Source organism: Anolis carolinensis, chromosome 3 (assembly GCF_035594765.1).
Source record: "Anolis carolinensis isolate JA03-04 chromosome 3, rAnoCar3.1.pri, whole genome shotgun sequence".
Lineage (NCBI taxonomy): Eukaryota > Metazoa > Chordata > Lepidosauria > Squamata > Dactyloidae > Anolis > Anolis carolinensis.
In genome coordinates this window covers 270,287,874-270,301,993 of record NC_085843.1, presented here as the reverse complement: position 1 = coordinate 270,301,993, position 14,120 = coordinate 270,287,874, and the positions used below count along the sequence as shown (strand labels likewise).

General features: G+C 40.5%; 1 protein-coding gene across 2 annotated transcripts in view; it reads left to right on the top strand.

Moving 5' to 3' along the window:
• Nucleotides 1–14,120, top strand: part of nceh1 (neutral cholesterol ester hydrolase 1) — a 48,437-nt gene that overhangs the window by 30,736 nt on the left and 3,581 nt on the right. For both annotated transcript variants that reach the window (XM_062976769.1, XM_003218130.4), the window contains exons 2-3: nucleotides 4,869–5,097; nucleotides 9,892–9,961. In XM_062976769.1, the coding sequence (XP_062832839.1) occupies nucleotides 4,869–5,097; nucleotides 9,892–9,961 (299 nt within the window). The remainder of the gene's footprint in view (nucleotides 1–4,868; nucleotides 5,098–9,891; nucleotides 9,962–14,120) is intronic.

The window sequence follows — 14,120 nt, the reverse complement described above, 5'->3', positions numbered from 1 at the left end:
TTTCTCATATCTTTTAGTAAAGTCTCCAGTGTACTGGGATGCAGTCTTGTTACATCCATCAGTGTAAAAAAAAGACTGTGCTTAATGCTGCTGAAGCAAAATATCATTACATTTTAAAAAGCAGGACAAATGTGCTCAGCTACAAACAACTCTTGCATAAAAACATTATGCAGCTGGGGATGTGGGGGCAATGTGAATTGCAGCTTGTTTGCCAACCAGATGATCTGTTGAAATGTTACTTACTTGGGGAAAATTTCAACACACTAATTATCTCAGGGCCAAAAGAGATGTGTGGAGGAATGTGGCCTTTATGATCCGTGTCAGGGTTCCTCCCGCTTATATTTAGAGCAGATGAAAGTGACTTGATTTTTTCATCAGGACTGCATTGGATGGGGAAGTTTTAACACTTTTCTACCAGCAGTGCCAACATATTGAAAATCCCAACCTAATACAGTGAAAGGGGGGAAATCATGAATTATAAAAACTCCTCAATTTGTAACTTAAGAAAACACCTCTCTAGGAATCTCTAGGTCCTCCAGAATGACTGTGTGATTCAGACTGTGTGATATCTGCTAGAGGTGGAAGATTCTAGGAAGAACATATGAATCAAAACCATGGATAATCAAATCTGAAAAAGTTAAATCTGCAAATGTGGGTGACTGACTTTTGTATTTATTTAAATCATTTCTAGTAAAACTTGGAAAAGTTACCATTTCATTGCCCAGCCAGGTAGCCAGTGATCTTGCTGACTAGTGAATTATGGGAACTATAGTCCAAAACAATTCCAAATGGGACTAAATGTGTTATTAGCCTGCTGGATTGCTTTTAGAGATAGTAAGAACATTTGAGAAAAAAAATCCAAAAATGATTGGAAAACATGTTTAAATATTGTGGAAAACTCTGATAAGAAGACTCTTAGACTGAGAAGATCTTTGCAGTTGAAGATTTACTCAATCCAAATTTGCACAGAATAAGTCCTAAACTGTAGGTAGTCTTTGAAAACATTGCCATTGAAAAGACTTTTCACAGCGGAAATAAAATTTATAAAAATGCTACTTGCGTCCTTTGAGAAGAAAGTCAGTCCCTGATTAATTTTTCGATTTTCCCCCTTCTTGCTAGAATGATTGGGTCAGATAACAGCCCAGCTATTACCTGATTCAGTAGGACTATTTGGGCTCTGATTCATAAAAAAGGTAAAGGTTTTCCCTTGACATTAAGTCTAGTCATGTCCATTGGTGCATGGAGGTTGGTTCTCATCTCCATTTCTGAGCCAAAGAGCTGGCGTTGTCCATAGACACCTTCAAGATCATGTGGCCAGCATGACTGCATGACTGTTACCTTCCCTCTGAAGTGGTACCTATTAATCTATTCACATTTGCATATTTTCGAACTGCTAGGTTGGCAGAAGCTTGGGCTAACAGCAGGAGCTCACGCAGTTCCCAGGATTTGAACTGCCGACCTTTCAGTCAGCGAGTTCAGCAGCTCAGCGCTTTAATCTGCTCTGCTACCACTGGGCACTACTGTTCATACTAGTGTATAGATGAAATATTACTTCAAATTGTTATCTCAGCCATCTCTTAGAAGACTGTGGGGGCTGGAGAGTGTGTGCAGGTTAGACAACAGTTGAGTATTATTGTCTGATTAACAAATCTGAATAGGCGGAGGTGGTATCTAATATTCTGGGAGGCCCTGGCTGAATTTCAGAATAAAACTAATTATACTTCAGTATCACCTGGACAAGGTTCAAGCTTGTCAGCTCTCTTCTTACTCATGTGAATGTTTGGGTTGACATTATATTCTGATTGAGACAAATTGTGGTTGCTTTTGAGTATGCCCAAACAGCAGAATCATGAAGAAAAGGTAGAACCCAATCCTCACCTAAAGCACTGAGAATGGCTAAGGATAGAAATGTAAGTTGCTTCCGTTTTCACTTCCAGCTGAATACTGACTGATATTCAGACAGATGTGGCTTACCATGTGGTACAGGAGCACTGAGACTTATATTTACAGAGGAGACATTCCTTGCTGGACTAGTTACTTCAAACTGTAGATATGAGCATAAAGTTACATTCGAAGTCTACAGTTTGAAGGAATGTGCTAGATCCTCCAATGCCAGGGGAAGCATACCATAGAATTGCCTGGAGGATCTGGCATATTCCTGGAGAGAGCATTTCTTCCTGGGTGCAAGTAAGTGAAACTGTGGATGTAAGTTCTGTGGTTACAAGGGCCTTACAGCAACCTCCCAGTAGCATAAAGAAATATATGTCTCTCCATATCTTTCTTTATGCTTCCCCCTGTTTTAAGCACACTGATGCTCATAAGCCTATACAAATAATCCTCAACTATTTGTTCATGCGCACTTCTGATGTTATGCATTCCAGTTCAGATATGATTCACACAGTGTTTGGTGCCACTTTCTCCCAGTGACTTCTGCCACTTTCTCCCAGTGACTTCTGTCTTGGTTGTCTGTTTTATATGCCATACCTTTAACCACTTTCCTGCAGACAGTCTTGGGGTTCCGCCAATTAGTTGCCCTGAAATTTTTATTGTTATTTCCAGACTTTGAAAACATGACTAAGAGACTTGTGGTTTTGAAACAACTGGAGTCTCATGGGAGAAATATTACTTGTTTTGCCATTTGCTCCATTGCAGGATCTCTGCTAAAAGTTCTCTTCTCCTTTCTGTACCCCACCTTCTCTTTCATGTATTATTGTTATTATTATTATTTTTTAAAAGGACAGTCTACTTTAGTCTTCAGTTTCAGTCATTTTATACCATAGTCTTTGGTGAATGTTGCACAGCCTGCTTTTCCTGGCTTCTGTGTTTCAAGTCCTGGGAGATGCTGCAACCTAAGCTCTTTCAGCAGGCTTCTGTAGCTATGCCTTTAGCAGTGACCAGTTTGGCAGAGACTGCATGATTAATACTCTGTTGTCCTACTTTTTCAACTGCAATTACAATGTTTTGGGTTTTTTTTCTCCTCCCACGTTTCCTTTTATCCTCTGCTTCCTTTGGTTGTTGCAACTTGAAAAGTAGTTTGCTTTCCACTATAGTAGAGTCTCGCTTATCCAACATAAATGGGCTGGCAGAACGTTGGATAAGCGAAAATGTTGGATAATAAGGAGGGATTAAGGAAAAGCCTGTTAAATGTCAAATTAAGATGATTTTACAAATTAAGCACTAAAACATGTTTTTACAACAAATCAACAGAAAAAGAAGTTCAATACACGGCAATGTTATGTAGCAATTACTGTATATACCAGTGATGGCCAACCTATGACACGCATGTCAGCACTGACACGCCTAGGCATTTTTGCTGATTGATTGGATGACTGCGTCTTTTGTGGCCAAATTTAGTGTGATTTCGTCCAATGATTTTGTTGTTTACTCCATGGGAATTATGCACATTACATTTATATATATGTATATGTATTATTCTATTATTGTAGTATATTATATTATTACTATTAAATTATTATTATATTATTCATTATTCATGACTACATTGAAAATACAATAGAGAGAAATCAATATGGAAACTGCAAGAGGTACCATAGATTGTTGTACATGGAAATAATGGTAGTAAATAGTTTTTGATTTATTAAATACAGTTATATACAGTAGAGTCTCACTTATCCAACACTCGCTTATCCAATGTTCTGGATTATTCAATGCATTTTTGTAGTCAATGTTTTCAATACATCGTGATATTTTGGTGCTAAATTCGTAAATACAGTAATTACTACTTAGCATTACTGTGTATTGAACTACATTTTCTGTCAAATTTGTTTTATAACATGATGTTTTGGTGCTTAATTTGTAAAATCATAACCTAATTTAATGTTTAATAGGCTTTTCCTTAATCTCTCCTTATTATCCAACATATTCGCTTATCCAGTGTTCTGCCGGCCCGTTTATATTGGATAAGTGAGACTCTACTGTATTACAATTATACATTTTAGTTATTTAAACTATACATATTGCGAAATTATGGGGTTTTTTTCTCGAAGTGACACACCACCCAAGTCATGCTAGGTTTTTTGGTGAATTTTGACACACCAAGCGCAAAAGCTTGCCCATCATTGGTATATACGAATTTAACACCAAAACATCACAATGTATTGAAAATATTGACTACAAAAACAATTACTACTAAACAGCAAACTGTGTTGGATAATACAGAATGTTGGATAAGTGAATATTGGATAAGTAAGACTCTACTGTAAGTCAAAGGGAGGGAAAGCAGGGGATGGAATGGAATCCTGTTCTTCCTAGTAGGCAAAAGTAAACTGCTGCAACTTCTCCTAGTTTGTACGTTTTCCTTCACTAACAACTTTTGCCATTTTGAACACATTCTGGGGTTTTCATGCATGTCCTGGTTTCCATCTGTGAATGGAAGTTTTACAAGGCCTTTAACCAAAGAGTGCTGGTGGCTCACCAAACTACAAGTCCTGGGATTCCATAGCACATGGCATGTAGTTTTCCCTCTTCTCCTGTTACCTTCATCATTTTTTCTAACGAGTCTCCCTTCTCATGATATGGCCAAGTACAACATCCTCAATGTAGTGTGATCTTTCTTCTAAGGAGGGTACAGGCCTGCTTTGTATTATGATCCATTCATTTGTCCTTTCAGTTGTCCCCAGTATCTTCAGAACATTTCTCCAACAACATATCAGAATTTAATTCCGTGATATATCAAAATCTTATCTAGTTTGCAACACTTTGTATTTTAGAAAAAGTAAAAGGGTACAGAAACCAATGAACGAGCATTAAAGTTAAAGTTTGCATGAACATTTCTTCCACTCTTCTTTGCAGTTGTTTTCATTTTTGTGTGTGTGATCCTTGTTGTTGTTGTTTTTTTCTCCCTCTAGTGTAACCTGGCTCATTTCCTGGGAATTGGCCACCACCTCAGAGTTCTGAACTTCCTTATTGGTTCATTTGACCAGACAAATTCCCAAACTTCTGAACGAGTGAAGATAACAGATACTCAGTTTGATGGTGTGGAGGTCAGAGTATATGAACCCTCTCAAGAAGGAGAAAAGAGACTAAAACGTAGTGTGGTCTACATTCATGGAGGAGGATGGGCTCTGGCAAGTGCAAGTATGTGGTTTACAATCTTCCTCCTTTTTGTTTTGTGCTCTTCCATTCCCGTTTTGCAATTTGGGGATAAGTTCCAGGAATTCCACTGCAGCTTAATGGATAGACAACAGGTCAGCATCTACTGGAAGATAGTGTACAGTGTCTTCGGAAGAGTCACTGACTCCCAATTGTCTAACAGCAATAACTAAAATTATTTTTCCCCTAAAGAAAATTGTTAAAATAGTAAGTGGGGAATAATGAATATGTGTTCATATAGAAGGTGTGGTGAGCTTTGCTCAGATAACACTGGCAAATTATGAAACCATGTTTATTCTTAGAGTCATCCTATTTAATTTGGAACATATATTTTCTTCTCTTTACCTCTCATACTTGGACTTGGCTTTTGGATATTGAGGTCTCTAGTAAAAAAATTACAGTGGTTCCTACAAGCCTATAGTTTGCTAATCTCTGCATAAAGATGCTCACCCATGTCTGTGAGAGAGCAGTAAGAATAAGTTATTTACTTAGTGAGGTTTTAATGTAGGTTGAGCATCACTTACCTAGAATTCCAAAATATTCCAAAATCCAAAATGGTTTACATGGTTGGCTGAGATAGTGACACCTTTGCTTTCCTTTGGTCTAAAGTACTCAAATTTTGTTTCATGCACAAAAGTGTTAAAATATTATATACTAAATTTCTTTCAGGATGTATGTATAAGCTCTTGGTAATAAATTGAGATTTAGTGGAGTGAGCAGCCAATTTTAAGTTCCTGGGTGTTCATACTGCTGCATTGGTTAAGAGGGACCAGCTATTATCTGAGACTTTTAAGGAACCAACAATTGGTGATTTTCTACGGTTGTGCTCTAGAGAGTGTTCTGACCTATTGTATCTGTGTATGGTTTGCTAATTGCACAATGGCAGATAGGAAGGTGCCCCAGAGGGTTACAACTACTTCTCAGAGAATTATGGATTGCCCTCTCCCCTCTTTGGAAGAACTGCATAATTCCTTCTAGCTTAAGAAAGCTCAAAATATTCTTAAGGATCCATCTCACCCTGGATATTCTTTTTTTGAATTGTTACCATCTGGCAGACAGTATAGGATGATAAAAACAAGAACAAATAGGCAGTGAGATAGCTTTTAACCCAGAGCTGTGACTACATCGAACTCTGTGGTTTCACACTGATGTGGCATTAGGGGTTGTGCAATAGCTATTAGAATGTGGAAGGATGGGTGTTTTGTTTTGTACTTTGTACATATATAATATGATTGGGGATGGCATTTCATTTCATTGTATGATGTACGGTGGTAATAAAGTTATTCTATTCTGTTGTAGGATCTATAAATGAATGTTATGTTTAGACTTGGGTCCCTTTTCCAAGATAGCTCAAGATGTATGTATATGGAAACACAGGTATTCCAATTTTTTTTGTAAAGTCCCAAATTACTTCTGGTCTCAGGCATTTACTCTTAAGGGACATATTCAACCTGTACAAGCAAGCAGACCTGAATATCGTTTTTTGAGGAGCAGCTATCCTAAACACCAACATCTGGAACCTACCTGAGAGACAGGGCTGGAACCATTGGATCACAATCCCCCTTATTTTCAGATCCCTCCAGTATTCCAAAAGGGTGTCATGATCATTGATATCAGATTTATTTATTTATTTATTTATTTACATTATTTATATTCCGCCCTTCTCACCCCAAAGGGAACTCAGGGCGGATCACATTGTACACATATAAGGCAAACATTCAATGCCATATAACATAGAACAGACAGATGCAGAGGCAATTTAAACCTTCTCCAGCTTCCAGCTTCCAGAGGGTATGCTTGATTCCGGCCACAGGGGGAGCAGCTGCTTCATTATCCACTGCAACAGCAACTTCCTCATTCCAACGGCGGCTGGGTGATTTTTATGGTGTCGTAAATTAGCCTCCCCACATATAAGTGGTACCTAAATTTCCTACTTGATAGATGCAACTATCTTTCTGGTTGCATAGGTCAGCAACAAGCAGGGGCTATATTTTATTTTTAATTGTCGGGTGCTCACCCCGACAAAGGCTGGCCTCGAACTCATGACTTCTTGGTCAGTGATTTACTGCATCTGGCTGCTAACCAGCCTGCGCCACAGCCGGGCCCCAAATGTCAGTGAGAGGTCCAAAAGCACTAATAGGGACACATTCCCCCTGTTGATGCTTGTACAAAGATCATCGACAAAGGAAGCAATTGTAGCCTCAGTTCTATACCCTGCTCTGAAGTTGATTTGAAACGGGTTTAGAAAATCTGTCTCATCCAAGACTTTCTGGAGTGGGAAGGCAACTGCTCTCTCATTCACCTTGCCAAAAAAGGTAGATTTTATATTTGTTGGTCGTTGTTCAAGTCAGAAGGTCCAGGGAATGTTTTTTAAAATAAAAAAGAACTCTCCCCAGGAGATGTGTTAAAAACATATTATATCTGAGATCTAACCGCACTGTCACTCTGAATAACTAGCCAAAGAGGACAAAGGCCAAGGGGACAGGTCACATTTCTCACCCTGATAGTTTGTCCATACCATATCTGCAGTACTCGCCTATTAAAACTGATCCGGTGTAATCCTATTCACACCCAAATGTTAGTTATGACAACACCAAAGTCGGCTTGTATACAAAAGATTTTATCTCTGAAATGTTGTTAACAAGCAGCCCCAACTTCAGAAGGCTCAAGAATTGGATTTAGGGAGGAAGATACTTAATTAAACCTTTACCACCCTGAATAGCTCAATTAGACATGGGTTCACAGACACAGTGCACTCTGAGAAGGCTCTCTTCACTACACATAATGTGTCATGCATGTAAGGAAACAGGAACAGAAACATGTGGTATGCCTGCATCCCAAACAGCACTCCCTGCTCACCTCTTATGGATGAGGCTGCTGTGTAAGTGTTGGAAGTTGGGGCCTGGTGGCCAAATAACCAAAAAACAAAAAGTATAAAACCCATGAAAGCGGAAGGATGACTGTATATCTGCCTTGGGTTCCCATCAGGAGAATGCAGGATAATAAATAAGTTTGGTAAAAAATCCTAAGCAGTGGCAATAGTTTATTAACACCTGTCTTACCTTCCATTTGCTCTGCCAATCCAGGTAACACTCAAAGTAAACCAAGCCATGCATAAAATTTCACCTTGTTCCAATGTAAAGCCAGGTCAGTTAAAAATAAAATAATGTATTCTAGATGAAGATGCCAATCTGGCACACTTTACAGAATCTTAGCTGGGAGATGATTAAGGCCTGGCATAAGCTCAGCTTCTCACGCCAGGATACTGTGTTAGTGAGCAGCAAAAGGAAAGAATGCAGGGGTGGGATGGGGTAGTTGTAGTCTATAAAACTCATCCTAACCTGATGAGACTACCTATAAAAGAAATGAATCACATTAAATGCTGAACTTACATGCCACTTCACTTACCTCATAGATACAACTTGTCTTCCTTTTCCTCTGTGCCACAAATGTCTGTTTTGCCCAGGCAAAGGAAAGGAGGAACTGGTAGGAACAAGAACAAGCAATATACAGGAAGAAGAGAAGGAAGCAGATCTGTAGGGTAAGCAATGTTGTGGTTGTGTTCAACACTGTTTCCTTCTCTTCCTCCTGTTTGCTTCATGTTTCTGTTCCACCCACCATTTCCGTGCCTTTGCCTTGGTGAAACAGACAGTTATAACACACAGGGAGTATAAAGGAGGTGTTATCCACAGGATAAATGAAGTTGCACCTGAAAATTTTCCTCCTAGGACCACGATAGGTAGCCCCCTTATGGGACCACAGCAATGTCTCCCCCCACCCCTGAGATATTTGTGTTGTTGTACACCCAGCAAGTTTCCATGTGCTTGTTTAAATCAAAAGCCAGGGCCGGGCTGTGGCGCAGGCTGGTAAACAGCTGCTGCAATAAATCACTCTGACCATGAGGTCATGAATTCGAGGCCAGTCCATGGCAGGGTGAGCACACGTCAATTAAAAATAAAATATAGCCCCTGCTTGTTGCTGACCTAGCAACCCGAAAGATAGTTGCATCTATCAAGTAGGAAATAAGGTACCACTTATAAAAGTGGGGAGGCAAGTTTAACTAATTTACAACATTGGAATGAGGAAGTGAGGAAGTGCCATCAGAGTGGATGATGAAGCACCTGCTCGCTGTGGCCAGAATCGAACATCCCCTCAAGAGAAGATTAAATTGCCTCTGCGTCTGTCGTCTCTGTCTCGGTTCGATGTGTTTATGGGCATTGAATGTTTGCCCTATATGTACATAATGTGATCCGCCCTGAGTCCCCTTCGGGGTGAGAAGGGCGGAATATAAATACTGTAAATAAATAAATAAAAGAGAGCAGAGAGAAGGCTGCACGAGAGTAAGGGGCTGGGCAGTCTGTTATTACATGGGAGGGAATTCCACAACTTGGGAGCAGCCACCAAAAAGGCCCTTCACCTATCCTAACCAAATGGACCTGTGTCAAGTGCAGAACCATTAGAAAGCCTTATCTCACAGACTTCCAAGACTCAGGCAAACTCATATAAGGATCTGCTAAGCCTGTTGATATTTACTTCATATAAGTGTCTAGTGCCATCTTGATTTGCATAAACAACAGCATTCAAACCCCAGGAAGAGCAGCAATATCTGTCAATTATTTTGTGAAATTGACGGTATGCTATAGCAAATGAAGTTCATGTTGATTTCATGTTTGGTTGCAAATGAGCCTAAGGATCCTTGGGATGCTAAAGATTAATCCCAATTGCATGTATTGCCTTAATGTTTCCTTGTTTCTTTGTATTGGTCGTCTTTTACTCTAGGAGGTGGTTACTACAATAACCTGTGCTTGGTTATGGCTGAGTCTCTGGATGCTGTCATTGTCTCAATTGAGTAAGTAGATGGCGAACAGTAAGAAAATCCAACTTTGGATCTCAATTTTCCATTTTCATCATTTCAGATGTTTTGTGCTTCGGAAGCAAAAAAAGGAAAAAAGCAGTAATCCGATCAGTGAATGTTATCATTCTGTGCACATTGATATTTTCACTTTGATAAAGCAGCAGAATAGTTCGTCATTTTTTAACCATATATTGTCTCAGTCATTGCTTTGTGCAAACTGAGATTTCTGTTGTTAACCAAAAATCTCAACAGGGCTAAATCTTGCAAAGTAATACCATCGGCAAGGAGGTGAGCGAGGAAGCCCAATGTGCCAGAAGTACAAGACAGCAGTGGCTCTCCATTGTTCCCCCTGTCTCCTATACCATTGCATATACTGATTAGGAATGATGGGAGTTGCAGTCCTAAAAAAGTTGTCACAAATTGCCTATCCTGCCTTGAAGAATAACATAATGAGAAAACCTTACTTTCTAATTCAAGGCAGGAGGCTGTGTGATCTATTCTTCTTCCTTTCTTTTGTCCTTAGCCCTCCTGTGGAGTGGCTCAGTTTCTAGATAACTTGTTGAGAAAGGCAACTGTCTGGGGAATGACCGGCATTGTAGTCATGTAAAGGGCACTAGATTTGGCTGGTTGCAAAGGGATGAGGGAGAGAATGGCTAGTAAAATGTGAATTCTGCCACCACAAGAGAAGACATTGTAGATACAAATGTGCTACTATTTCTTATCAAATAGTTCCAAACTTTTTTTTTTTCGTGTCAGGAGCAACCGGAGTTGCTGTTCCAAACTTCTGTTCCAAACTTAAAATGCTGGACATTTTGTTGAAGAATGTTGTATAAACCTTTGAAATAAAATTAAAATACTGTATTAACAGCTGAGTGGGGCAAAGGCTAAGGAGTGGCATTATCTGAAGCAAAATAAGGACCAAGGTTATCATGTTAAATGTGTTCAGAGTGTGCTTTGGAAATCTCTTGCCCTTTCCGCACAGACTCCAAAAAAGGACGAAAACATCACATTCAGATCAGTGGATGCAATGCTGCCCTCTGGTGGCTCTATGTCTGAACACCACATGTAATCCTAGCCTTTGTGTTTTCTTTCCCATGTCAGGAGAAAACAAATGATGACACATTAGGTGGCTTGCTTTGTTTTATTGCTGTTGTTATTCATGGTTGGGGCTAATTTTTCTGCAGTGCGGCATTTGTTTTTTTGAAAAATACCTTTCTTCCTCTGCCAACCTCATGAGTGAAATGTATCCACCTAGTATTTTATATTAACTTTAGAAAGCATTAGACATAAATTAACCCTTTAAAGATAATGGATAGAGACTGTTAGTAGATTGAACACAGTACAGTCAACTCCCCATATCCGTGGATTCTTCATTCACAGATGGAAAATATTCAGAAAGAAATCACAAAAGATAACCTTGCTTTTGCCATTTTATATAAGACACATCATTTTATTATGCCATTATGTATAATGGGATTTGAGCATCCATAGATTTTGGTATCTGCAGCAGATCCTGGAACCAGACGTCAGGGGATACCGCTATGTATATTTAGATAGCAGTGTCTCAATGTTTCCAATTTCCTGAGTGTAGGCCTACACAAAAGCAAGTTCTGTAGGTCTCTTTAACTTGCAAAAATAATTGCTATCTCATGCTTCAAGCAAATAGCGGAGATGTTATTAGGACATCATTGGTATAAAAATATTTGAGCTTATGAATAGCTTTTTTTCCTCACCTAAATATTGGACAGTGCTCATTTTTTATTGACTGCATGGCTAGTAGTCAGAGATTATAATAGTTGTATTCTACTCATAACAATATATAAGGACTCTAGATTCCATCTGCCATTGTGGTTCTATGCAAGTATGGCATTTCCTTGATGATATGTGTTTAGAGAGAGGTCAGAGGCTGAGAGAACATAACAGCATAAGATCACCCAATGGATGTCTATGGCTGAGTAGGGATTCAATCCGCTATCTCTCAAACCATTACACCATGCTGGTTCTTGACTGGACCTGATTTCTCCACTTTTAACTTAACTGACTTAACTGACTACAGCTTTTCACAAGTAGACACCTTTCTAGATGTTTTGCACTACAATTCCCACAGTCACCAGACAATCAATCTTGGGATATTTGCTTTTGAGCAGCTATATCAGCGGCCTTTCAAATGTTCTGGATACCATCCTATCGGAGATACCTAAGGAGGACAAAATCATCCTCCTGGGGGACTTTAATGCAAGAGTCGGAAGGGACTCTGACCTGTGGCCAGGGATCATAGGAAAAGACGGGGTTGGAAACAGCAACTCGAATGGCATCTTGCTTCTCACCAAATGCGGAGAGCACAACCTTGTCATCACCAATACGCTCTTCCGCCAGAAAAACAAGCTCAAGACATCATGGAAGCACCCTCGGTCAAAGCATTGGCACCTCCTGGACTATGTTATCACACGTGCCAGAGACCGCCGCGATGTGCTTCTCACAAGAGCCATGACAGGTACTGATGACTGCTGGACAGATCACAGGCTAATCCGATCCACGATGGCTATCAAGATCGTCCCCAAACGCAGACTCCAAGGAAGAAAAACAAGGCGCAAAATGAACACCCAAGCCCTTCAGGAGCCCTCCAAACGAGCCCTTCTCCAAACAACACTCAAAGATCATCTACCCACAGAACACCCCGAAAATGTTGAGGAACATTGGAACAAACTGAAGACCTCCATCATCACAGCCTGCGAAGAAAGCATTGGATACCTAACTAAGAAACATCAAGACTGGTTTGATGATAACGACAAAGAGATCCAACAGCTGATTGATAGCAAAAGGAAAGCCTTCCAAACATGGCAGAGAGACACCAACTGTGCTGCCAAGAAAAAGATCTATGCCAGTGCAAAAGCTGAGGTCCAAAGAAGGACCAGAGAACTCAAGAACATCTGGTGGACAAAGAAGGCTGAAGAAATCCAACACCTTGCAGATACCCATGACGCTCAGGGATTTTTCAAAGCCACAAAGATCATTTACGGACCAAGAAACCATGGCATACAGCCCCTACGCTCATCAGATGGAACCAAAATTCTGAAGGACAAAACATCAATTGCACTACGTTGGAAAGAGCACTACCAGAACCTGCTGAATCGCAGCTCCAATGTGGCCGAAGAGACCCTCTCACAAATCCCGCAACAACAAACCAGGGATGAGCTTGCAGCACTGCCTAGTTTGGAAGAAGTCAGCAATGCCATCAGCCAACAAAAAAACAACAAAGCCAGCGGACCTGATGGGATTCCTGCTGAAATCTTCAAAGAGGGTGGACCTGAGCTGATACAACAACTCCACCAGCTCATTAAAAAGGTGTGGATGACCGAGAAAATCCCAACTCACTTCAAGGATGCCACCATCATCACCCTTTTCAAGAAAGGGGACAGAACAGACTGCGGGAACTATCGTGGTATCTCCCTTCTAACCTCGGCCGGGAAAATCCTTGCAAGAATCCTTGCAAACCGCCTTCTCCCTGTCTCAGAAGACACCCTCCCAGAATCCCAGAATGGCTTCCGTCCCTCCAGAGGAACAGTGGACATGATCTTCACTGCTTGACAGCTCCAAGAAAAATGCAGGGAACAAAACCAACCTCTGTACATGGCATTCATTGACCTTGCAAAGGCATTCGACACAGTGAATCGCAGCGCTCTCTGGACCATCCTCCAAAAAATCGGGTGCCCTGACAAATTTGTGAACATCCTGCGGCTCCTCCATGATGACATGATGGCAACAGTCTTGGACAGCAACGGCTCCCAAAGTGACCCATTTAAGGTGGAATCAGGCGTCAAGCAGGGATGTGTTATTGCCCCCACCTTATTTTCCATCTTCATCGCTATGATACTTCACCTTGTTGATGGGAAGCTTCCCACCGGAGTGGAAATAATCTATCGGACAGATGGCAAGCTATTTAACCTCAGCAGACTGAGAGCCAAAACCAAGGTCACCACAAAATCTGTTATAGAACTCCAATATGCTGATGACAACGTAGTCTGTGCGCATTCAGAAGAAGACCTACAAGCCACTCTAAACACCTTCGCAGAAGCATACGAGAAGCTCGGCCTCTCACTGAACATCGAGAAAACCAAAGTGCTCCTCCAACAGGCACCAGCTAATCCCTCTG